Source organism: Carcharhinus amblyrhynchos, chromosome 28, assembly GCF_965287045.1.
Source record: "Carcharhinus amblyrhynchos chromosome 28, sCarAmb.v2.hapA, whole genome shotgun sequence".
Classification (NCBI taxonomy): Eukaryota; Metazoa; Chordata; class Chondrichthyes; order Carcharhiniformes; family Carcharhinidae; genus Carcharhinus; species Carcharhinus amblyrhynchos.
In genome coordinates, this window is record NC_137351.1 from 13964762 (window position 1) to 13992001 (window position 27240).

Consider the following 27240-nt stretch of genomic DNA (forward strand, 5'->3'; position numbering starts at 1 on the left):
ACGAGGGGAGATCTCATTGAGACGTATAAAATGATGAATGGGATGGATAGGATAGAGGTGGAGAGGCTCTTCCCGCTCAGAAAGGACAGTAGGACTAGGGGGCACAGCCTCAAGATAAAAGGGGGGGCGGTTTAGAATGGAGTTGAGGAGGAACTTCTTCACTCAAAGGGTGGTGAATCTCTGGAATTCTCTGCCCGTTGAGGTGGTGGAGGCTGCCTCGCTAAATATTTTTAAGACGCGGGTTGATGGGTTTTTGATAAGCGAGGGGATTAAGGGTTATGGGGAGAGGGCGGGAATGTGGAACTGAGACACGACAGATCAGCCATGATTTTATTGAATGGCGGGGCAGGCTCGAAGGGCTGGATGGCCTACTCCTGCTCCTATTTCTTATGTTCTTATTTAATTTAATTAAGTGAGAGAATAACTGTGAAGAAATACTTAGTTTGTGCTTTAACTAAACATCAAGTCCAGATCTTTAAAAAGTCCATAATTCTCTAATAGTCAGGAGTGTGATGGAATACTCCCCACTTGCCTGCATGGGTGTAGCTCCAACAACACTGAAGCTTGACACCATCCAGGACAAAGAAGCCTGCTTGATTGGTACCACATCTACAAACAGCCACACCCTCCACCACTGATGCTCAGTAGCAGCAGTGACCCTTAGACAGCACCTTCCAAATCCATGACCATTTCCATCTAAAAGGACAAAGGCAGCAGAGACATGGGAATACCACCACCTGCAAATTCCCCTTTAAGCCACTCACTCCCCTGACTTGGAAATACATCGCCGTTCTTTCGCAGTCATTGGGTCAAAATTGTGGAATTTCTTCCCAAACTGAATTGTGGGTCAACTCTCAGCATGCGGACTGCAGCGATTCAAGGCAGCAGCTCACCACCACCTTCTCAAAGGCAACTAGGAATGGGCAATAAATGCTGGCCAGCCAGCGATGGTTTTTATCCACGAATTATTAAAAATAAATAGTAGCTGCATTTCGAGGCTAGCAACGTGTTTCTTTTCCAGAAGATTAATTCTATTTTTGTTTAATGACTTAATTGTTTTACTGAACTTGTTTGCAGGACTGTGCTGCAGTGTTTTTAAATTCAGTAGACAAATGTATTTCCCACTGCAAGGATAGAACTACATTTGAGAATGATAATTCATAACAATAATTCTATCTGAACATGAAATGGGATTTGGATGTTTGGTTTGTGACATCCATATTTCTTTGTCCTGTCCTGTCCTGATTGCTGACTTATGGGGTTCTAGTTCCAGGGATGCTTTAAGCCCAAGTAGCCAATTTTCATGTCCAGTGTCATCGTTTGATAATAGATCAGATCTTGTCCTCATGTGCACTTTCAGTACAATGCCAATGGGAGGGTGGAGAAACTGTCTGTTGCTCCTGTTAACCCAGTTTTCTAAGGTCAAACACTCACTTGCACTTCCTCACCAGTTGAGACCAGTCAATTCAGAGTAGACCGAAAATCAAACATAGAATCCCTACAGTGCAGAAGGAGGCCATTCGGCCCATCGAGTCTGCACCAACTACAATCTGACCCAGGCCTGTTCCCATGACTCCATACAGTTGCTAATCCCCTGACATTAGGGTCAATTTAGCATGGCCAATCAACCTAACACATCTTTGGACTGTGGGGAAAAAACTGGAGCACCCAGAGGAAACCTACTCAGACGAGGGGAGAATGCACAAACTCCACACAGTGACCCAAGCCAAGAATCGAACCTGGGTCCCTGGCGCTGAGAGGTAGTAATGCTTACCATTGTGCCACTCTGCTGCCCCATCAAAGTTTGAATAAAATAACCACTGGAAAAAATTATGCCTTGATTGGTGAATTCCTGGGTTGTGGCAGCATGGTGGCAAATGTTACTGGACTAGTAATACAGCAGCTCATACTAATGATCTGAAGACATGGGGTAGGATTCTCTGGCCTCCTCGTGGGGCGATTCCCACTGTTGACCACCAGCAAGATTTTCTGTGGGCACACTGTCAGCTGGACCAGAAGATGAGAAAATAAATTTACAAAATGATATAGATATGTCAGGTGGGTGGGCAGATGGAAATTAGTATGGATGAGTGTGAGGTTAATAGAAAAAGCAGAGGATGTCCTTATTGAACTCTCGTTCTGTACTGTGTGATGCATTTGGCAAATTAATTATTTACAAGAGTTAGTAAGGTTTCAGTTTGATTAATGAACTTTAAGAATTAGAACAAATGGCTGAAACAAATGCTTTGGAGTTTTTCTATAATATCCTGTAAACATGATTTAGCACAGGCATTCATTTTCTCTTATGTTTCTAATCTACTTTGTTCAGATGCTGGCCTTTCCATGGTGGTGTTTGCTTTCTCGCAGGAAGATCTATTGAATCGTTTAATGATTTATGGGAAAGCAGGCATTGTTGACGCGGTGTGCCACCTCAATCATTGGAATCGGTGTTCAATTCCCATCCATGCCTTAGAGGTAAGGGGGCTGGGGAAACAGATTTTTTTAAGAAATTAGAAGCATGCATTTTTAATACAGTTTCCATTAAACTCTACTGCAAAGATATTTTTGGATACTATTGGGTAGCATGGTGGTGCAGTAGTTAGCATTGCTGCCTCACAGCGTCTGGAACCTGGGTTCAATTCTAGCCTTGGGTCACTGTCTGTGTGGAGTTTGCATGTTCTCCTTGTGCCTGTGTGGGTTTTCTTTGGGTGCTCTGGTTTCCTCCCTCAGTCAAAAGATACTTAGGATAGGTTAGGTAAATTAGCTATGGTAAATACGTGGGGTTACAAGGATAGGTACTGGGTAAGATGCTCTTTGGAGAGTTGGTGCAGACTCGATGGGCCAAATGACTACCTCCTGCACTGTAGGGATTCTGTGGTTTGGAATGAAAATCCAACAAGATCATGCATTTATACAGTGCTTTTAGTCTAATAAGACATCAAGCATATCGCGGTGCTTCATGAGAGTGTTTACGAACACAGTTAGACATTGAATCACGTAAGGCAATATTAGGGCAGGTGACACAAAACTTGGTCAGAGTGGTGGGTGTAAAGGAGAGAAAGACGATGACGAAACAGTGATGTTTAGTAGAGAGCCAGGCAGCTGAAGGCACAGCCGCAAGTGGTAGTATGAAAAAATTGAGGATGCATGAAGCAAGCCGAGATCCTGGGTTGTTGCAGAGATGGAGGGAGGTTGCAGTGATAGGAAAGGGCGAGGTGAAGGAGGGATTTTAAACCAAGATGAGCATGATAAAGTTGAAGCATTGTCGAACTGGGAGTCAGTGTAGGTCAGTGAGTAAAAAGCTGATGAGTGAACAGGACTTTTTGCAAGTTAAGTTACAAACAGCAAAGTTTTGAATGGGTTTAGGTTTATGGAGGTATTGTGTTTGTATGTCTGCAGCAGTTGGTACTTGAAGGAAATTTTCATTTCCTCCAGCCGCTGTAGTTGAAAAACTGCTGTGTGCGATGTAAAATCCAGCCTGTAGTATTTGTCTTTTGGACTGTCTTTGCCACGTTGGAGCAGTTCCTCTCTCGTGCTGTTGCTTGAAGTCTCCTCTTGAAATGATTTATCAAATTCTCACCAGATTATGGAATTAAGTTGAGCATTTTGAACCGGTCACATCTGCAAACACTGCGTAATAACTGAATTCTCATGAAACCTGTTGAGTGATATGATCTTTTTACATCGCACTGGATTTGCACCAGACTAATTACAAACATTCCTCTGTGCAGTTCTGTCCATTGATCAAAACTCCTCATCCTGGGAATTGTCAATTTGTGGCATCTTGATTACTATGTGTCATTTTTGGGTATAGAAGCTGCCATCACATTGCCTGAGAGCAGTAGTACACATTGTAACTGAGCCAATAAAGTGAAATAGTGATGAACCTTAGACATGCATGGTGTCATTAATGTGTTTGATTTGGTAAAGTTCTCCTTATTTAAAGGAATATATTTGATTTATATTGATGGTTTTAGACACTTTGGAAAGTTGTTTTTTCTGACTTTTCGTCTGCCTTTGCATACTGTAGAGGGATTAAAATTGCTGGAATGTGATCTGATACCTCCTTATACAGGACTTCCTTCACTCATGGCTTTTGGTTACTTTCAGTGCTATTATATTTCTGCAATACTCAGAATATTTCATGAAAATTTTAAACGTTATTAAGAATCTTCTTTTATACTGATTTTACTTGGATCCTTAAACTAAGAAAATCTTCTCTGACCTTACCTTGTTATCACTAGTATGTCCCCATGTGCACCTACTAGATGTAAGGGATATGTGCCTGGGTGGAAGGGACATTCATATTGGTAGGAAAGCAATGAGAAATATATTAAAAGGCTCTGCCTATAAACACTGGAGTGCAATTGTGTGCTATGAACGTGCAATTTCTTTATTCTAACATACATAGTGCGAATGACATGAATTCTCAACTTCCTGAAGCTTGTAACTGTTTCTTGATTGACAAGTTAATCTTGCATTCCTGCTTAATCCCCTGTCTATGAATTGTATGTTTTGAAAAGACAGAGTCGAGTATGGGGACATCAGTTCTCATGCCCTGCCAGCAATGGCTGCCAGTAGAGTGCAACTGGGTCGAGGGAATGCTCCCCATTTATATTCATAGCGAGTCTGTTGATTGCCATACTTGTCATTTGTACTGGAGTTTGGGAGTATGTGGGGAGGGGGAGGGGGAATGTGATGTGGATCATGGTCTCACTGGCCTTTGATTTCCACTGGAAGATGTGTGTGTGAGCGTGCATGGCTGACTGGCCAGGTTGGGCTTGGCTGTGCTGCACTTGTGAATCCCAATACCTGCCTGATGCTAGGTGGTTGATTTTACAAATGAAGAGTGGCAGGTCAGATTCCAGATATTGGAAAGCCGCCAAGAGGTTCATGGAAACCCAGTAAGGAGCCAGTGTTTTCAGAAGTGGAAAGAGTGAGGGATGCACTCATGAACTTTGTAGTTGGATTTAATCCGTGATGCAGTTCTGCTACTGCGGGAACATCTGTAGTATATTGCTGCTGGACTGATACCATTGTTTTCATAAAATGGTGAAAGCTCTTTTTTTTTTCTGGTTTGTCACGAAGAATTTGCGCACCTCGTTAAATTGCACACAACAGTAGGTTTTTCATTTTACGATAAAGAAACAGTCTCTTGCAATTTGATCTCCTCTCTATGTTTATGAGCAAAGCGACCCACAATGTGTGAAGGCTATATTTCCTGGGAATGAAAGAGTAATGAGGTCATATGGATCAAGGGTGCAACTGCTATTACTCAGTATTTTAGGAGCTATCTATGTTTAAGCTCCACTACCATAATGTATTCTGCCCCTTCTGTGACCCCTGTGGGATACTGCAAAGGAAAATTTAATGCTTGTGTTCAAGTTCTTAATTGATCGAGTAATTTTCAAATATTTGAATTTATTGGGCCTTTTTTATTTTCTTGAAAAAGTTTTTAAAATTCAAGTACAACTTGTAACCATACCTCCATTAGTCTATTTGCTATACAGCTGCTTTGTGGAATATTGCAAAGTCTGGCTGGGCTCAAAAGATTGCAACTATGACACTCCATGTCTAAATCCAAAAGAGCTCCAACCCATATTCTACAAACACTTTAATCATTGTGTGATCTTACCCTTATTTGGTTGTTTTTACAAGCTGATTTTATTGTACTTTTCTGAAATTCCAATACTCAGTAATTTGGAAATTAAAAATGAAAAAACACTCTTCACTGAGAGCACTCACATTTCATGTAATCAATCTCTTCCCAATTTATCCAATTTTCTGAAAGTCAGTTAACAAAAATAAACATATTCTTCTGTTCTGCTTGGATATGCACTGGGTATATTAAACATTTTGGAGCAGAAATAACTATTTAGTCCCTCAAATCTGTTTGCCATTCTTTTCGATCATGACTGACCTGTATCTCAAATCTGTTTACCTGCCTTTGCTTGATATCTTTGATATCATAATCCGAATTGATCTTGGTCTTGGAAATTTTCTTTGGCTCCATGGACCTTTGAGAGAGAGTATGTCAGATTTTCCATGCCCTTCATGTGAGGAGCCACTTGATAATTTCTACTTCTAAGTAACCAGCTCTAAGTTTAGCCCCTTTGTCTTGGTTTCACTTGCCATCTACTCTGCACATGCTTCTTTCTTGAGATAATTAATGAAGAGCAACTTGCATTTCTTGTAATGCGTTAGTTATACTGGAATATACAGAGGTAAAATTAAGAAGTGGACACTGAACCACAGTGGAAGAAACCTTTATTGAAAAGACTGGTTTTAAGATCTTCTTCCAAAAGTGGAACGAGAGGTGGGGGACTCCTGTGACATCCAGTGGTGGTGGACAATCAAACAGTTCACAGAAGGAGGCAATTCTACTGCAATATCCCCATCCCGCAATGATGGGGAATCCAGCACATTTGTTGCCCTATCTTTTGAACAACCTTCAGCCAGAGGTGCCAAATGGATGATAATTCTTGATGGCCTCAAGAGACCCCTGGCATCAGACATGTCAGTCTTCAGCCAGTTCACTCCATGTGATATGAAGAAATAGTTGAAGATATTGGATACTGCGAAGGCTATAGGCCCAGACATTCTGGCAATAGTATTGAATATATTTATGCTGTTGTAGCCATGCTGTTCCAGTACAGCTATAACTCTGGCATCTATCCAACAATATGAATAATTGCTCAGGTATGTCCTGTACACAAAAAAAAGACAAATCCATTCTTGTGTATCAATACCTGCTCATTGACTCAGTTTGAGTTTTGTCAGGACCTCTCGGCCCCTGATCGTAATACAGCCTTTGTTCAAACATGAACAAAAGAGCTGAACTCCAGAGGTGATGTAAAAATGACTGTCCTCAATATCAAGACTGCATTTGACCAAATGTGGCATCAAGAAGCCCCAGCAAAGCTGGCATCAGTGGGAATTGTGGGGGGTGGGGGGCAACATGGAGACTCTTGGCTGGCTAGCGTCATACCAAGCACAAAGGAAGATGAAAACAAATTACTACAGATGCTGGAATCTGTAAGCAAAAGAGAAAATGCTGGAAAATGGTCTGGCCACATCTGTAAGGAGAGAAAAGAGCTGACATTTCAAGTCCAGATGACCCTTTTGTCAAAGGAAGATGGTTGTGGTTGTTGGAGGTCAGTCATCTCAGTTGCAGGAATTCCTTGGGGGATTTGGGTTCTAGGCTCAACCATCTTCGGCCGCTTCATCAATTACCTTCCCTCCACTATGTAGTCAGAAGTGTGGATAGCTGCTGATGACCGCACAGTCTTGAGATAGTGGAGCAGTCCAAATGCACAAGACCTGCACAATATGCAGGCTTGGGGTGGCAAGTAACATTTGCGCCATGGAAGTGTCAGGTAATGACCATCTCCATCAAAAGAGAATCTAACTATTGATTAGGACATTCAATGGCATTGCCATCGCTAAAGCCCCCACTATCAACATCCTGGAGATTACCATAGACCAGAAACTCAACTGGACTAGTCATATAGATATTGTGGTTACAAAGGCAAGTCAGAGGCTAGGAATCCTGTGCCAAGTAACTTTCCTCCTGACTCCCCAAAATACAAGTCAAAAAGTGTGATGGAATACTCTCCCCTTGCTTGAATGAATGCATCTCCAGCAATGCTCAGCTTGACGCCGAGGGCAAAGCAGCCTGCAACATTAACTCCTACCATAAGTAACAGCAGCGTGCACCATCTACAAGATGCACTGGAATTTACCAAGGCTTCTTAGACAGCAGTTTCCAAACGTGCAATCATTACCATCAAGAATGACAAAGGCAGCAGAAACATGGGAACACTGACACCTGGAAGTTCTCCTCCAAGCCACTCACCATCCTGACATGGAAATATATCGCTGTTCCTTCACTGTCATTGGATCAAAATCCTGGAACTTTGAAGAAAAATGGGAGTATTGTGTCATAGTCAAACTTTATTTTGATTTTTTTTATGTTGCTAAAAGTTAATTGGCATTCCTATGATTCTGCTTATATTTTCTTAAAAGAAAAGTAAAAGTTATGGCTCTTTGAGCCATTCTGGCTCAGTCCAGTCATAACGTCATCTTGGTGTCCTTGCATGTGAGTCACTGAAAGTTAGCATGCAAGTGTAGCACACAATTAGGAAACCAAATGGAATATTGATCTTTATTGTAAGGGAGTTAGAGTATAAAAGCAATGAAATCTTATTTCCACTGTATTGGGCATTAATGAGAGTGCCGCCACTGTACTGTGTGCACTTTTCGTCTCCTTGCATAAGGAGGAATATATTTGCATTGGAAGCAGTTAAGAGAAGATTCACTAGTTGATTCCTGAGATGAAGGGGATTGTTTTTTTTTGATGAAGGTTGAACAGTGTGTGCCTATATGCATAATTAAGGACTCCATGCACCCCGGACATACTGTCTTTCACCTTCTTCTGTTGGGAAAAAGATACAAAAGTCTGAGGTCATGTACCAACCGACTCAAGAATAGCTGCTTCCCTGCTGCCATCAGACTTTTGAGTAGACTACCTCACGCTAAGTTGATCTTTCTCTGCACCCTAGCAATGGCTGTAACACCACATTCTGCAGAGATGCAGAAATGCGAGAGATTTTTTCCCACTCATGGAAAATCTAGAGCTAGGAGTGACTTACAGATAAAGAGATCCATCATTTAAGATGGAGATGAGGAGGCATTTTTTCTGAGTGTCATTAGTGTTTGGAATTCTGTTCCTCAGAGAGCAGACGCAGCTGGGTCATTGAATAGATTCAAGGCAGAGTTAGAAAGATTTTTGATCTACAAGGGAGTCCGGGATCATGGGAGTCAGGCAGGACAGTAGAGTTAAAGCCATGATCAGATTAACCTTGGGTCTTAATGCGGAGCAGGCTTGAGGGGTGGATGGTTTACCCTGCTCTTACTTCCTATGCTCACCAAAGTATAGGAAGGGATGTGAGGCCAAAAGAATTTGGAAAGATGGACAGCCAGTTTCCGCCGTCACTTCAACCACAGACCAGGTATCAATTTTAATATAGGCACACAGTGTCCAAAGTGTTTGGAAGTCTTAGAAAGCCATCTGTTGAAATATGTTGCATTCTCCACTGTGACCATGAAACTGGCTTTAAGTTCACTTTTTAAAAAATGATTTAAGTAAAAAGCAAAATGAGTGCTTTGATCACAGCTGTGAATGTGGCCATGTCATTTTTCATTTAAAAATGAGGTTTGGGAAGGGGAGGAGAATGGTGCTTTTGGGCTCAGGATGGCAAGAGGGGCATATCTAATGAGTTGCCAAGTATTTGTTGGAAGTGCACGTGATGCATTGGCAAATAGTGTAAAAAGAAAGGTGTTTAAAATTGGTATGATGGAAAGGAATGGCAGGAAGTGTCTGTTAAACATATATCATTTTGATATAGAAGGCAGTTGATGGAGGCAAGGAATTCCTTAGAATAAGTGTTCACAAAGGAAGCATTGTAATAGGAAACCATGTCGTAAGTCTTCATTTCAGTGCAGAATGTGAAGGAAACATGTAGGATGGCAAATCTGGAGGTTAGAAATTTAAGAGGAACTAAAGCAATATCAATAAAATGGAACAAACTAATTATTGGGAAGGAAAAGGTTTGCAAGGTTGGAAGAGGGAGTCATCAATCAGGTAACGACAAGCCTCACAAACCCTGCTTCATGAGGGCCCCATCAGTATGTGCTGACCTTGATTTAATGGGTGATGATTGCCAGACCTGTAAAGATAATTTGTTGCACTTTATCCCAGGCTGGAATTGAGAACAGACAGCTGGACATGGTCGACTTTTTCCTGAAGAGCAAAGAAAAGCTATTTTGTGCCCCAGCAGGATATTTGGTGCAGGAACATTCTGAAGCTGTGATGACATCTTCAGTCCAGTTAACAAGTAAGCAACCTGGGTATTTGGGGCAACGTCCATTCTGCTCAGTTAAGTGTTGACAAAAAGTATACACCATGCCAGTTTTTAATATTCCATTTATTACTGAACAGTCTTGCTTTTATTTTTTTTGTTGGCTTTCACAGAAAATACTTTGCTTTCTAGCAGTTAACTTTGATCCTGAAAAGTGCCTAGTCTATCTCAGGTTACTTTGAAAGAGAATGGTGACTCAATTTGAGCAACTGGTGATGCAAGCTGTTTCACACTGCAATTATGCACTAGCAGCATGAGTGGTGTTATCCACTTGCAGGACGTTGCTGCCAATTCAGAAGATGTTTTGCCTATCATGCAAATGAACAATGTGATACATGAATTTCAGTGCTGGTGTGATGCTAGGATATAAGCTATACATCCCAGCAACTGGCGGACTGTATTAAACAGCATGTCCCTTTGGCTGTTCACAGCAGGCAAAGTACCACTGCACCAATCTGCGCCTGCAAAACTCAGGGTGGTGTCCAACATTAAATATGATTCTATGATTGGACAGGACTTACCAAATAATCCCAAGTGTGCTATGAATTACATGAGCAACGAATTTAAGGTTTCAGTTGAGCTTGCAATGCAGCTCACTTAAACCTGCTAGAAGCTACACTGGTTCATATGGAGGGCCCTGTCTTCAAACAGAATACGTCCAGGCATTGCACCTTTTTCAATTAAACAAAACTATGGGGACATAGTTCCCTGGTGCTTTTGGCCATGGCAACACCCCAACCTATAATAAATCCACTTGCCAACTTATCAGCACCCTTTTTCTCATGCAGTATAATTGTTTCCTTTTGTAATTTGATATGAAAAAGCTTTGGCAGCATGTCTTTTTTTTAGCAATACTCTTTATAACGATTGGTGCACACCCTTTGCATAAAAACTATATGAATAAATAAAAATGTGCAGGGATGTGAAAAAAAAGTTTTATTTGTAAATATTAAGAGTTATGGAATCAAGTTGGGTGGATGAAAATAGGACTTGGCTCGGCCATGATCTAATTTAGTGGTGCCACAGGATCGGGCTGGATGGCCTGTTAATGTGCTCCTGATTTGTCCTCTGCAGCTCCCATTTGTAAAATTTAATCTGTCTTGTTTGCATTTGACTATGTCACACACAATCTTCAGCACTGCATCTCATACGCTGCACAAAAAAATTGTAAAGTATTCTGTCTTAAGGTGCAGTTCTTGAAGTTTTCTTGCCCTCCCTGTGGTATCTTTTCATTTTATAGCTCAATCGTGGCATCTGTGCGTGTCAAAAAGCCAAGCGTAAAACACCAAGCCCTAGAGATCAGGGCCCCAGTTTTAATGCGGGAGGTGTACTGATCTAGCTGCGCTCAGCTGGGATACTGGTGCAGAATTAACGTCCCACGTTCTTCAGTCACAGAGGAAGAAACAGCCAGAGTCTCTGCTCCGGATTGCTGTCAGGCAACCTCCTTTGCATTTTTGTAAATCTCAGGTGTGAACAGACTGGATCTCAGCTATGATTCATCCTGTGGTCAAAATGCCATGCCACTCACTGTCTAGATATGCACATGAAAAATTATGACTTAAATATGGTTTGCGGGAGCGAGTGAAATTGTACCCACGCAAAACCAGACCCCCAGCCTCATGAGAGAACAAATTCTTGCAAACTTCCATTTCTCAATGTCATTTGCCTTCACCTTGATTATCAGTTTACTAATTTGGGATTGTATTCAAGCTGATAAAAGATCTTTTGGACTCCAGTTTTAACACCATGCATCAGCAGAGCTTGTGACTCTCCTAATTTCATCAAACCTCCCTCTTCCCATTGCAGTGGAAAATGCTGCTGGTTATGTTCTGCAATGGATTGCAAAATAGAAACACACAAGGTAGCGACGTTTATTCTGTGACTCTCAGTAACAGTTAAGATGCAGGTTCAGTTACATTTCTTGTTCTTTATTCGTTTCCCTCCATGCAGATGTTAAAGAAATTATGCCGGCTTTAGATTTGCTGTGTTCAGCCATCAGACTGAATGATTCTGAAACTCAAAGCAAACAGTTCTCTGAGCAGCTTCTGAACCTTACACTAACCTTTCTCAACAAACAAATGCAAGAGCTCCTAGTGGAGTCAGGAGGTGAGGTGCATTGATGAAGCAATTAATTATTTTCAATAAATGCCTGTTTGCAGTCATTTCATGCCTATTAGTCATTCAGTTGGAGAAAGGAAAAAAAGCGATGTGGGCGTTTCATGATGAAATATTGTATTTTTTTTCCACTGAATGCATCTCAACATTGTTCTTAAGTTATTTGCCTCTTTTCTCCCACCTATATTTTCTATTGTCTCTCGTAACAGAGTTGTTGCACTCTGCAGCCAGTTCCACTGCTGCCCTAAGCTAAGAAAGAGATTGACCATTGGCAGAGGAAGAAATTGGAGGGAAAAAAACAAATCTTTTTATATATATTAACTGTTCTGTTCGATGATTAATTTAACTGAATTGAAGATATAATGCAAGCAAAATGACTCATGTCTAACTCGCTGTGAATAGATGTTACAGCAGTTGAGTATTACCATAAAGCTTTAAGGCTTTTCTTGTCAGTAAAGTTTGAGATTTATTGAGAACTATCCAAGTGCTGATTTATATTGAAAATTACAGATGGAGAGTTAAGAGGCCCTTTTTCATATTTTTCATTGCTTATTGAAACTGTAAATCATAGAATCATAGAATCACAGAAACTGCAGCACAAGGCTTTTGCAGGGTCTGCAGTCCTATTTTTCTGCTTTTTTTCCTTGTATTTTGTGTTTCTAAAATGCCCAGCATTCCTTTTAAAATAACAATCGATTTATGCTTCGGTGCTCTCACTGTTATTTAAAATTGTAACAACATTTGTTCTCTATGTATTATCCCTTCCTTTGACCTCCTGGAGACAATCCTAAATCTATACTTTATAACAGCTTGCCAGACGTGGACAATAATCTTTACATAAGCTCTTAGAAAGGTTTTCAACTTGTGTTTAAAATCCCTCCTTAACCTTATATTTTCCAGTGAATAAAAGGACATTTTCTCCTTTTGGTCTTCCCTCCTTGGGTTATTCTGGTAAATTTTCACTGTACACAATCTGTGGCTGTGATATTCTTCCAATAGGTACTCCAGTATACAGACATAATAAGAACATAAGAACATAAGAAATAGGAGCAGGAGTAGGCCATCCAGCCCTTCGAGCCTGCCCCGCCATTCAATAAGATCATGGCTGATCTGTCGCTGCTCAGTTCCACTTTCCCGCCCTCTCCCCATAACCCTTAATCCCCTCTCCTATCAAAAACCCATCAACCCGCGTCTTAAAAATATTTAGCGAGGCAGCCTCCACCACTTCAACGGGCAGAGAATTCCAGAGATTAACCACCCTTTGAGTGAAGAAGTTCCTCCTCAACTCCGTTCTAAACCGCCCCCCATTTATCTTGAGGCTGTGCCCCCTAGTCCTATTGTCTTTTTTGAGCGGGAAGAGTCTTTCCACCTCTATCCTATCCATCCCATTCATCATCTTATACGTCTCAATGAGATCTCCTCTCATTCTTCTAAACTCTAACGAGTACAAGCTCAGTTTATTCAGCCTCTCCTCATAGCTCAACCCCCTCAACTCCGGTATCAGCCTAGTAAACCTCCTCTGCACTCCCTCCAAGGCCAAAATATCTTTGCGCAGGTGCGGCGCCCAAAAATGCACACAGTACTCCAGTTGCGGCCTCACCAATGCCCTATACAGCTGCAGCAAGACCTCCCTACTTTTATATTCAATCCCCTTCGCTATGAAGGCCAGCATCCCATTCGCCTTCCTGACCACCTGCTGCACCTGCAAGCTGGGTTTTTGCGACTCATGCACAAGGACCCCGAGGTCCCTCTGCACCGTCGCCTGCTGCAGTTTTTCGCCCCGTAAGTAATAGTCCTTCCTACCATTCTTCCTACCAAAGTGGACCACCTCACACTTGCCAACATTAAATTCCATTTGCCATTTCCTGGCCCATTTGCCCAGCCTATCTAGATCCTTCTGCAGACTCTCCACACCCTCCGCACAATTTGCCGTTCCCCCAATCTTGGTGTCATCAGCAAATTTCGACACTCTACACTCGGTTCCCTCCTCCAGATCATCTATATAAATGGTAAAAAGCTGAGGCCCCAGCACCGACCCCTGGGGCACTCCACTAGTCACCATCCGCCAATCCGAATAGCACCCGTTGACCCCCACTCTCTGCCTCCTATTTGACAACCAATCCTCTACCCACGCTAACACCCTACCCCCAACTCCATGTCCCTCGACCTTCTGCAATAACCTCTTGTTGTTAATTATTATTAATTATTAATTGTTATTAGACCAACTAATATATTCAGCCAAATTATAGGATAAGCTCAAAACCTCATCTGCCACAGAAACCTTTGGTTGGCTTTTGTCACTATGCACCGGTTATTCCGATTCATATCTGTTCATCCATGCAGCCTCTGTAAAATTCTGATACTTGTGCTTTAATCTTTCCACTGCCTCCAGCCATCCCCTCAATCTCTAGTGAATTTCTCCCTTCTTTATCCTATCACTGGCAACTATGTTTTTGGTCTAGTGACTCCATGTGATAGAATTTGTGTTGTATGACTGCAGGTTTTGCTGTTACTTCTCTTCTGTTGCTACCTCCATCACTGTTTAAAAAAAAATCAATTTTTCTTTTTGCTGTATGCTTCATTTCACCACATTTTCCCCCAGATGTTTCTCTGGTGAATTGCTGCCGATCTCTATGGCCTCCAGCAGCCTCCCGTATTCTCCTTTTAATAATTTGCCATCTGTCCTCATTCAGTAATTTCAATATCATTCCACTTGCAATTTTTTTTTGGAAACACCAGAATCCAGATATCGACAATCAGAAATTCCCCATCTACGTAACTTTGTTTTCTGACCCTTAACTATTGCTTCCACTTAGCCACATAGAGCAATGGCTGTATTTCTTTAAGTAACAAAACCTAATATACTCAATTAGCCTCCAGTCATCAACTAATGAAAATCAGTTTACAATTGTCATCCACTTTGCATTTCCTTTCTCTGCACACTTATCATTTCTAACAAAATTTAATTACATGAATTATCCGCACTAATTTAACTTAATATAATGGATTCTGTCTGTCACAACTCATTCATGACTGGTTTTATTGCCTCTCTTCCTGTCCTCCAATTTTATGCCTCGCCCATATCACTCCCGCCCCCTTCCTCTGGTTGGTTGAATTTCCTTATTTCTTCTGACTGGCTGTATTGATTCCCCCAAACGCATTTAAAAAAATTTCTGATTGTATACTGGTTACCAAGATCAAACTACAAGAGATTGCCCAGTGCTTTTTGCATTCCTCATATTTTATTCTGTCACCCCTTATTAAGTACCATTTTAAACCATTTTCTTCTAATGCCTCCATTTGTCCAAGAAACCCCAAGCTTTGTGCCTCCTTTTCATCTTGGTCAGAATGCATTTAAGTGCTACCTTATTAATCTCGCACTGTATAAATAATTTCCACATTTCATCTAACGTTTGTTTCCCTATCTTTCCCTTGCAAGTTAATCTTGAGCTGTATCTCCACTGCATGTAGTTGATATTCAGTCCCATTTTTGTCTGTGATAACATTTTAAATGTAAACTTAATTAGCTTTTATAACTATTTCCCAGGAGAAATCTGACCTTTTGCCTACATTTATTATCTAGCACTGAGATTACTGTGTGATTAGTGAAGCATTTGAAGATATTTCACATGATGAGTAATACATGGATGGGTCTTTTTAATTTTTAAAATGATATCATACTTTTTAGATCTTTACGCTGCAATTTGCCTTTCTTTTTAAAGAAAAGCTCTCCTCTGAGTGATGCCAGAAGAGTCACATTTATTGTCTAGTCTTAGTTACTAGTTGACCGCGAGAAGGTATTTATGCATCATTTTGAACCGCTCCTCTCACAATGGCATTGAGTAGAGAGATCAAGGATTTGAACCCAGCAGAACCTATTTAGGATGGCGTGTAATTTAGCTTTTTCCTGCTGATTTATTATTAACTGTTTTTCTTGTTGCCATAATAATGTTTTATACCTTCAGAGTTGGACAACTACAAGCAAAAGTGTGTGGATTATATCACCGATTATATTATCAAGCTCCGTAGATTTATGAAGAAATATCCTCGAACCCCTACAAATGAGACTGTAGCAAGTGACTGTCTGGATAAAGAAAATGCATTACCAGATGAGGATCAGTTTTATGGGAAGTGGAAGAATCTAAATACTAATGTAAGTACTTGGGCGAGTAATTAGTTAACTTGTGATGTATCTTGAAACTAATTGCATCAAGTCTGAGGACTTGGGAGTGTTTTTAAAACTAACAATGGATCAGCAAAAAGTTGATTAAAAACAAAAAAAAAGTGAGAGTAAACCAGCCGGGAATATGGAAATAGCTTTATAAGAGTTCTATCAAGTATAGAAAAAGGAAGAGAGTAGCTAAAGTAAATGTTTGCCGAAGCAGAACCAGGAGGAAATATGGGAAATGAGGAAATACAGTAAGAAGTCACACTACACCAGGACTTTAACCTGGCATTATGAGATTTCTTGCTTTGTTTACCTCAGTCCAATGCCAGCATCTCCACATAATGAGGAAATGGCAGAGTTTGACAAATATTTTGTCTGTCTTTGCAGTAGAAGATATCAGTTTACATAGCAAAAATATGTGGGCACTAATAGGAGTGGGGAAATAAAGATAATTAATATCATCAGAGGAGAAACACTGGAAGGCTCAACAGATAAAAATCCAATAAATCCTCAGGACCTGATGGCCTACAGCCTACGGTTCCTAAAGTGATAACTGCAAAGATGGTGAATAAGCTGGCTGATCTTTCCAAATTCCTAGACTCTGGAATGACCTGAGCAGATCGGAAAGTAGCAAATGTAGCACCGCCATTAAAGAATGGAGGGAGACAGGAAGCCAGGAACTGTGGGCAGCTCAGCCTGACATCAGTCATTGGGAAAGTGCTGAAATCTATTAAGAACATCTTTATGCACTTAGAAAAGTATAGTATGATTAGAACAACTCAACAACATTTTACAGAAGGGCAATCCTATTTGACAATTTTTGAGGATGTAGCAAGTAGGGGAACCGATAAGTATTCTGCATTTCGATTTCCAAAAGGTATTTGTTAAGGTGTCAACTATAGGTTAATATGCAAGATAAGGGCTAATGGATTAGTATGTATTAGTATGGATTAGTTAATGGTCTGGAAGCAGAGAGTAGGGATAAATGGGACATTTTCAAGTTGGCAGTGACGAGTGGGGTACCAAAAGGATCACTGCTGGCACCTTCACTATAATGACTTTGACAGAGAGAGTAATGTATCCAAGTTTGCTGATGATCCAAAGCTAGGTAGGAATGCAAGCTGTGAGCAAAACATGAGAAGAGATAAGGTCAGGTTAAGTGAGTGGGCAACCTGGTGACACATGAAGTATCATTTGGGAAAATGCGAATGTATTCACTTTGATCATAAGAATAGAAAAGCAGAATATTTTTAAAAGGTGTGAAATTTGTAAATATTTATGTTTTAGATAAATTTGAATGTACTCGTGCAAGGAATATAAGAAGTCAGCATGCAGGTTCAGCAAGAAATTAGGAAGGTAAATAGCATGTTGGCTTTTATTGCAAGGGGTTTGGAGTATAAGAATAAAGAAATCTTGTTACAATTGTGAAGGGCTTTGGAATAATGTGTGTAGTTTCAGTCACTGTATTTCAGAAAGATATATTTGCTTTGGCGGCAGTGCAGCAAAGGTTCACTAGAATAATCTCTGGGATGAGAACATTGATCTATCATGATAGTCTGAGTAAATTGGGTGTATATTCTGTGGAATTTAGAAGAATGAGAGGTGATTTCATTGGAACAGTCCCCTGACTGGGAAACCAAAAATAAGAGAGCATGGTTTCAAGGCAGTGGGGCTGATCATTTAGGACTGAGATGAGAAGAAGCTTCTTTGATTGAAGGTTGTTTCCCCTCCATCCAGCCAGACATTTTTGTGAATGAATCTTCATTGAATATATTTGAAGCTGAGATGGAGAGATTTTTGGTGTATCAGGGAGTCAGGAAATATAGGAAAATGAAGCCCAACCAACCATGATCATATTTGATGGCAGAGGTGATACTGATGAGGCTATATGGTCTTCTGTCCTTATTTCCTATGTTCTAACTTGTGTTGGCTACTTTGTGATTTCCATATCTATAAGCATAGATCTTCTTACTCCTCCACAACATTTATAAACTTATTTTCCAATGAGTATATGGACTTCTTATTCTTCTCGCCAAAATACAGTATCACTTAGTATACTTTGAAATTGGTTTGTTAATTATAGAGCCAATGCAGCTTTGGTTGAGAAATAATGATAGTAGAGTGTTCAATTGTATTAAATGGGAATGGCAATTATTGTTACGTTATAGAACCAATAATCCAAAGGGTGCGAGCTCCAATCGCTGCAAGGACAAATATAAGAATTTGAGTTGAGTTTTTTAAAAAACAAATCTGAAAATTGAAAGCTGGTATCTGTAAAAGTGATCCTGAAGCTTTTGGGTTGCCATAACCCAACTTGTTCACTGATCTCCTTTAGGGAAGGAAATCTGACGTTCTTTCTCAGTATTACGATCAGGCTAACTTCTGAAGTGGATAGCAAGCATCCAGCTGCAGCAAGCAGTTTTTGGTAACTAGAGATCAGCAATAAATGACAGCCTTGTCATTTTTCAAAAATCTAAAAAGTGGGGAAAAATCTTCCGATTCTTCATGCCAGCAGGATCTTCTGGTCCAGCTGATGGTGTAACCCTACCGCAGGGTGGAATCAGTGATAGCGACCAAACTAGAAGATCCCATCAAACAGCCAACAGTGTGCTGTCTCCCGCAGCTGAGAAGCATGCTGAAGTGTGCTGACAATGGCCAGTTGTGAAGCATGCTGCAAGGAGGCCAGAGAAATCTCACTCATGATCTTTCATATTGCAGCCAAACGACTCTGAGTTGCTCTGGGGAAATAACTGTGAACGTTGAGGATTTATCCTTGGATGCATATGCTGATGCACTATTTCTATTAATATTTATATGCATGCACATGATATCACCTCCCTCCCCCACCAGTCGAAGAGGTTGTTGTGTTTAGAACGATCAGGAAAACAATCATAAAATGAAGTATGTTTTTTATTAAAGCAAAATATTATGGTATTGCAGATGTTTAATTATAACAAACGAATTAGCTTAACTTTTAATAATTGAACAAAACTTGGAAATGACAGGATACAATTTTTGTATAAAAGCAAATTACTGTGGATGTTGGAACCTGAATTATAAAGAGAAAATTCTGCAAAATTTCAGCAGAGAGACAAAAGATCCAATGTGGCCTCTATTCTCTCTCTATGGATGCTGACAGACCAACTGAGATTTTCCAGCATTTTCTGTTTGTTTTATGTAAACTGTAATGATTGTATTGACAGCAGGCAAGGATGGATAATTACTGCTGATTAGTGCCTTACTTTCCAGCTTTAGTGAGCAAGAAGCAAACCACTTGTTAGTCTGCAGATATCAGCAGTTTGCTAAACTCTTCGTCATCAGACTGTCCTCTGTCCTTTTGGCACCGTCTCGGCACAACAATGTCACCCCAGCCTGATTAACTTTCATTCTAGGGGCTATATCTCCCAAAGCTGGGATTTATACTTTTGTTGCAAAATAGTGAACATTTAAGTATTAACTTTGTGAAAATAAATCCTGTGTAGATTGAATCTGGATAGTGACTTCAAAGCTTGTACTTTCTTCCTGGCACGGATCCATTTATTTTAAGTGGATTAATATGTGCATTAAAGAAATATCAACTTGGAAAATCTAACATTGTGTTCACTTTTATTTACAGTAAATATACATTTTTTAAAAGTTGAAATTCCCTGGGTTTAATCTTTTGCAGGAAGTTGTTCGTGATGCTATTCTAAATAATCAGATTCCCCGAGCCCAGGGCTACTTCACAGCTCAGCAGAAACCATTGAAGAATCTGAACATACTCATGCAAGCCGGTTTAAACCTAACATATGATTGCCTTCTAAGAAAGGACCTGCAGGAAGCTAGGCAACTTCTAAAAAACATGGTAAGTAATGAAACGTTGCCCAGAAACAATGACGGAACTGTTTATCCAGTTCAGTTGTCTGGTTAATTATTTTAAATGGTATCAAATTGATGATATGTTTTCAGAATAATATATTATTTCTCTTTGATTTTAGGGATTTGATGTGAAGAGACAACTGCACAGTATCTGCTGCTACACAGCAGATCGAGACCTTCGAGATTTCCTGGTAAGAAATGTCAAAGCATCTTTAGTGAGAAGCTCATCATTGTTTTGATAAGTGTATTTTTAGGTAATGAAGTAGCGAGTGTGTGGCTTCAGTAGTACAATGTAGGGTAAGTCTTTTCCCCTTTTGAAGGATGTTGATTCATAGAGATGCAAGGGACGATTCTCCAAGCCCGCTGGGCGCCATTGTCTCCGTGCATCTCCCAGTGCTAGATTTTCAAGGGGATGGGGCCTGATTGGGTGGGTCCTCTGCACTTTGGGCTGAGGGAGGGAGGCCAGCAATTGGGGCTGGCCAGCAGGTTGGAAGGAGGAGGCGTGGTTAGCCTGCTAGGAGTGTTGGGACTGAGGGTGAGCAGGGGGAGGGGTTAGGGCTGGGCCGGGGGGGCGGGGTGCAATCGTCGGGCCATGGTGGGTCAGAGCACCAGCGATACGGGGGTCGTGGACAGGGCTGGCAGGCAATTAGGAGGCCAGCAGACAGGGGCATGCCCTGATCTAGATACGAACAGATCAGCACATGCACAATGGCCTGCTCAGTGGTACGCTGCTGGCCTCTCCAGCAGGAATAGACCACCAGCTTTTTGAATGGATTCATGCTAATGTACTCAGTAATGCACAGTGTGGGAGATTCATTTTGAAACTCGCTGAAAAAAAACCAGCATTATTTACTCCAGTTATACCTGAATTTGAGACTAAGAATTTTTTTTGGAAGAATTGCCCCCAAAAGCTTGTATTTCTCCAGTACTTTCTTTCATCATTCATGTGGGTGTTGCTGATTTGCCCACCATTTATTGAACTGTGTGGGCTTGCTAACTATTTCAAAGGGTCTTTTTAGGAGTCAGACCAGGTAAAGAAGGTAGATTAGTGAAGTCGTTAGACTTTTAATTCCAGACTTTTTTCTGAATTCGAATTTCAACATCCACTATGATGGGATTTGAATCCAGATCTCCAGAGTGCTTCTCTGGATGACTGGTCCAGTGACAATACCGCTGCATCACCACCTCCCTGCTATACTTCAACCTATTGACCGTTTATTTCTATCTGAGCCTAAACAGTAAGAGGAGCATTCACACACGTGTGACGCACACATGCACACCGCCATTTAACTCCTTGTTTCGGCAAGAAAACAGGACTACTTTCATCTCTCTTTCCATCAGAATTAAGTGGATGATAATTAGATACACAGCAACAATTTAGAATGTATATTAAATCATCTGGAATTTAGTACAATATAACTGGTAATTCTCTTTCCTGTCTTGTTGCTCCTTCCTCAAAAAATATGCATTAAACATTTCAAGCTGAATATTTCTCTCGTAAATCCCAGACCAAGGGAGAGCTTAGCTTGTTGAAAGGGAAAGCTGCTTCAGATTGAGAGGGAAAATTGCAGCAAACCTTATCTGATTACAGTATTTGGCATTTTTTTTCATGTAAACTATTTAATGCTGAGATGATTGACCCCGTATTTCATGTTTAACAAAAGGACAAATGAAAGTTTGCATGTCCAGTAAAGTCAGCATATGAGGATTGTTTTTCTTCTGGCTGTTCCTCTGTTATGTTATTTGTCTAATTTGCCATCTGGAACAATGGAGTTTTAACTAAAGAATTCTGTGCAGAATGTTTCTTCTTGTTTGAGAGAAAATGAGTCGGGAAATAAGATTAGATCAGTTCCAGAGCTGCTTAAACGGTGTGTTTCTTTTGTGTCTAATCTCTACTAAAGGTCTCTTATTGTTTTGCATGTTTCCCCACTTAGCAGTCAGAAACATGACCATTTAAAGGTAACTGCATGATTTTCCTGAAGTGAAGGTGTAGCCAGGTTTTTCTGAGTCAGCCCTCATTATTAATATGTTTTGTTTTTAATCCCTCCCATTTTTCCATCCATCCAATTTTTTTTCTGTGGTTGTTCTAATGACTAAATTGGCAGTGGCTTACTGATTTCCATCTGCAATTCCTTTGGAAATTTTGATTGCTAATAGAAGGCAGTTAATTTTCCTGTTGTCCTCTTCTTTGGAGAAAAAAAATGGATCTACTCTCTCATCAAGTTTGGTGATTTTGGTTACGTGTGTAAAGTAATAACATTATCTTCACTGTCTCTGGTTAAATGTCTAGTCTCATCATCTTATCCAAATAAATTTTGCAGGTAAAGGAGGCAAATTATCTAGAAATAACTTTCATTCTGTAGCACCTTTTATAACCCCTTAAGTGTTTTATTCACAATAAAATACTTCTTAAAAATTCATTCAAGGGATGAGGGCCTTGCTGGCTAGGCCAGTGTTCATTGCCCATTTCTAACAGGTCCTTGAGGTGATCTGATGGCTCCGCAAGAAGGAAATAAATCTCTAGGGGGAATTTTGCTGACCCACTCACCACGGAATCATGAGGGATGGGGGGTGGACCATGCAAAGGGCTGGAAAATTCCATCCCTAAGTAGGCATCAAGGGGTACGAGGAGAATGGCAGAACAGGTTCGAAGGGCCAAATGGTCATCTACTGCTATTTTTGATGTTTCTATGCCTCCTTGAACCACTGCATTTATGTGGTGTGTGACTTAGAAGAGAAACTTGCATCATGGGAAGACCATCTGGATGTCTCCTTGAAGAATAGTGATTGTTATAATGTAAACAATTCAGCGTTGCTGGGTCACACACGGCAAGCTGCCATGAATCAGAGCGAGACAATGAGCAGATAAATCATTTTAGTAATGTGGGCTGAGTGCTAAATATCAATTCAGACGCTGCAGAGAACCTCCCCCCCCCCCCCCCACCCTCTTTTAAATATTGCTATTAGATCTTTTGCATATTAGTTGAAATGCATTGATTCCCATTTTTTCCTTTGATTTTCTGTGGCTAATAAAAGATTGTGGGAACCTGATAATTGCTGTGAGCATTGTATTGAACGAATGTTGAAGATGCTTGTATATAATTTCCCCCTTCTCAATCTTAATTGTAGATTAACAAGCACACCAGGATATTAACCCTTGGTGCAGTAACATTCAAGCTAACTTGGAAACTCTCCCTTTCAATTTTATGCTTTGTTAATCTTCTTATCTTTAAGAATGTGTTGCTGAAAAGTCAGAACAAAAAATGTAATCAGAAAGTTTTGTGAGAATCTGATTGTTTTTTTTCCCCCCTGGAATACACAGTTCCTGGGCTTCCATTAATGTTGGGAGAAACTAACTCTGTGATGCTCATAACATTGACCTGTGCATGACCATTTCTCTAATTACTGTTGTCCCCCCTCCCAGTACAGCACAGCTTCTTGGAATGAGCCTGAATGAGGCAGTCTCCTCATCACTGCCGGCTTTATGTATTTTTTAAAAAGCCAAACGTTTGTGTGGGTGGTGTATTTAATGAGGAGTCTGCCTCTTTCAAGTTCATTCCAAGAATTTTCCCAGTTCAGTGACAGACCGTATGTTTATTGAAATCTGCTTTATAATGCTCACCAATTTATAGAATTAGTTTGCAGCTGCTTTAGGGAAGACAAGATGAAGTACTTTGGTAGGCCTTCAAAGGGGTAAGAGGATGAGTCGCAATCTAAACTAATCCACATGGTTTAATTTAGAAATGTGTAGATAAACATGTGCAGACTTGATGGGCTGAATGTCTGCCTCCTGCACTGTAGGGATTCTGATTCTAATTGTTTCTTTAGCTTGTACTTTGTACTTGAAGTTTTGCTTCAGAAACTGTTCCACTTCTGAACTTGTGATGCACGTACTGAGTTGACCCCAAACAGAAGTGACCTGAAGCCCTCCGGATGAGGGTGACTTGAATTGCTTTTGTTTGAAGCAGCATGGAGTGTGATTGTGGTGCCATTATCAAACCTAGTGTACAAAGCTCTCCAAAGTTCTATTGAAAGTATCTGGCATTTTCATGTGAACCATACTTAAAATGAATAGGATAGAGTTTTTTCAAATGGGAGTTGTTATATCCCAGCTGGACTCAATTACTGGACAAGTTGGGTCCCAGGATGGAACCTGGCTTGATGGAAACTTTTCTTTTTAGCTTAGATGCATAGATGAGCTAAGTCACAGGATTGCCGATGAACCTTTTGATAAATGTTTTCTTTTGTTAAACAAGAAAAGGTTAGCTGTAATGCATTACTCCTTCACATCAGCTGTATCTTTACAGATATATGCAGATTTGTAGCGATGACATTGGCTACAAAATGTTCTCAGTAAGTACATAGTCCATGTAAATCTATAGGCACACTGTGGTCAGATGCACCACACTCTGGAAGCAAGTGATAGATGCTACCCATGTTCAGTTGATTTCTCATCCGTTTCCGCCCAGATGCTTGTTACATTATGAGATAATTGGCCTCACTGGAGCTGATATTCACACAAAAGACATTCACGTAGTGAGATTTGTGGTCCAGGAAACTGGGGTAATTGCCTGGTCCAGAGGTCTGTAATTTGCTAAATTGAATCAAATAAGCTAATCAGGAACGATGTGAAGTAAGCCAAGCCCAGGATGAATATCAGAAAGCACTTCTTCATGGATAGATTGATCACTACATGAGTGACTTTTTTGGATAGCATACAGTTAAAAGGACAAAAATTTTGAAATTATTCAAGAAGCACTTAACTAATGTAATAAAGGGACCACAAGGTTCAATACACAGAATGAGCATAAATGGACTTCCTCAGCTGAAATTTGTATTCTTGACGAGTTCTCCTTTTTAGGTGGAAAACCTCCAGGATTATATGTCTGTCGAAGAGAAGGAGATGGTGGAATTCGCTCACTTGGTAGAGAAACTGTTTTCCTCTTCTCTGCACACCAGGGAATGTTCTGCATCTAGCAGGTATAGTTCATTAGTATATAATGCACAGTGACTGGCGGTGAATTACGAAGCAGTAATTTGCTGAAGTGCTCTTGTGTTGTCTTGCGTGTTGCAGCAGTTTTGACTAATGGCAGAAACCGGAGACTGATTTTACTGTCTTAAGCTCCCTGTTAGATAATGTTTTATATCTAACCTCCTCTGTATCTGGATGGGTTCAATGATGCAACGGTGAAACACTATGTGTGACACCTTGCCAAAGCCACACTGCTAGGATAGGAGAGACATATTGACTCTCTACATTGAATTTTGATGTGCCACTTGCCTACACTTAATAACTGAGCAATATTGTGGTACAGGAAGAAATCCAGAGATTTGCTTACATCTGTTTGAATAAGGCAGAACTTTTTTTCAATCTATTGCTGTAAACTTTTATATTGCTATTTTAAAAAAATCTTCAACTCCATCTCAGTCATGTTTACGCATGCTCTAATACTTCCTGAATTTAAACATTTTCTTTATGCTTTTTTATTACTGCTTAATGCACATAGAATCATAGAAGCCCTACAGTGCAGAAGGAGACCATTTGGTCCATTGATTCTCCAAAAGAGCATCTTGCCCAGGATCATGGCTAATCTGCCCAGTCTACACATTTTGGATATCTGTGGGCAATTTAGCACAGCCAGTCCATTTGGCCCATCAGGTCTACACCAACCATCCAAAAGAGCACTCCATCGTGTGCCACTGTGCCACCCTTTGTTTTATAATGTTCCTTTCCATTGTTTTTCCAGAAAATGTTTTTTTTTCTCCTTTTCTAATGTTACAAATTGTGCCACTGAAGTTTGATGGGTGGAATTCTAGGAAGGTTGTGTCCATGTCCCTCATTGCAGATTTGAATCGAGGTTGATACTCCAGTATAGTTTAGAGAGCTGCACTGTAAGAAGTGCCATTTTCCAAATGAGTCTCTAAAGCTGAGAAAACTCTATTGGTTGGATGTATGAGGATCGTATGACATTATTTAAAGAAAGATTCTCCCTAGTTCCAGCTGATATTTATCGCTCATTGAACATCACTAAAACCTGGATATTCAACATTCTGTTGAAGGGTGTTTGCTGTGTCCAAATCGATGGCTATGTTTCCTACAATACAATGACTACATTTCAAAAGTACTTGCTTGGCTGTAAAGCACTTTGGAATATTCCAAGATCATTAAAAGCATGGTGCAAATCTCTTTTAATCTGTTTGCAGCAAAAAAATCTATTGTCACTGTTAATTTTTAACTTTTTTTGTTTAGAATGCGCAGAGTGAACCTATTAATTGGTTGGATGCTCTAGGATTAGAATTCAGGATAGGAGTGAAAAAAAGGGAATTGGATCAGATGGCATTGAATTGGGAGGATAATTTGATCTTTATGCTCAGTTTTTAGTGTGTTAATGCATACATTCTTTGTTGTATAATTCACTTTTTTGAGTAGTGTTTGCAGGATAAATCTATATGGCATTTCTCCCTTCCTCACTTTAAGGACGTTGATTCTTCGTTGAGGTCTCATTTAATGGGTGACAGCTGGCCTTGTGCCATAAGTGGTCATTCACGTAGAAGCCTAACCCTGAGTGCCTTGGGCTATTTGTTGCAAATCTGAACCCAGTGAAGTCCTCACCTGACATTGAAGCACGTCTGTTCTCAGGAGGGATTGACTGAAAGTGATCAGGAATTGAACGTTTGCTATCTGTTCACTTCGCTCCCTCACTTAACCAATCCCCCCCCACCACCACTCTCCACAAACAGAGATGCTGATGCCATGTGTCACACACCTGTTATGTTGCCCAACGTGGTTGAACTGTAGTATGGCTTGGGTTAGGTTGGAGAGCTCACTTAGTTGAGCAAGATATGTATGACAATTAGTCTTGCTATCTTTTGAGTGCATTAATATTGTGAAAACCTTGGAATGTGTCTCTTTTTTTCTAAGTACAGAAATGCTCCAACAATTAGATGTGCTAACCAATGGAGTGTGTGCTTACACTGCAATCTTTTAAAGCTTTTTCCACCATTTTAAATAAGTGTGGAAATTGAGAGTTTTAATCACTGCATTTACTGATGGCCAGTGCCCTTCTCCAGTCAATCGTAGGCCAAGGTACAACTGTGGGCAGTGTATGATATTGCATTTGGGAATGGAGTGAGTGGGAATGCAGAGTAAACAGAATTGTTAGTGAGTTTTCTGAATAG

General features: G+C 40.4%; 1 protein-coding gene across 1 annotated transcript in view; it reads left to right on the forward strand.

Annotated features, from left to right (window-relative positions):
- The window catches only part of spg11 (SPG11 vesicle trafficking associated, spatacsin), a 157058-nt gene that overhangs the window by 20081 nt on the left and 109737 nt on the right, over positions 1-27240 (forward strand). The window contains exons 7-13 of the mRNA XM_080214326.1: positions 2330-2475; positions 9761-9896; positions 11871-12026; positions 16001-16188; positions 19871-20047; positions 20181-20252; positions 24923-25041. Of these exons, the coding sequence (XP_080070452.1) occupies positions 2330-2475; positions 9761-9896; positions 11871-12026; positions 16001-16188; positions 19871-20047; positions 20181-20252; positions 24923-25041 (994 nt within the window). The remainder of the gene's footprint in view (positions 1-2329; positions 2476-9760; positions 9897-11870; positions 12027-16000; positions 16189-19870; positions 20048-20180; positions 20253-24922; positions 25042-27240) is intronic.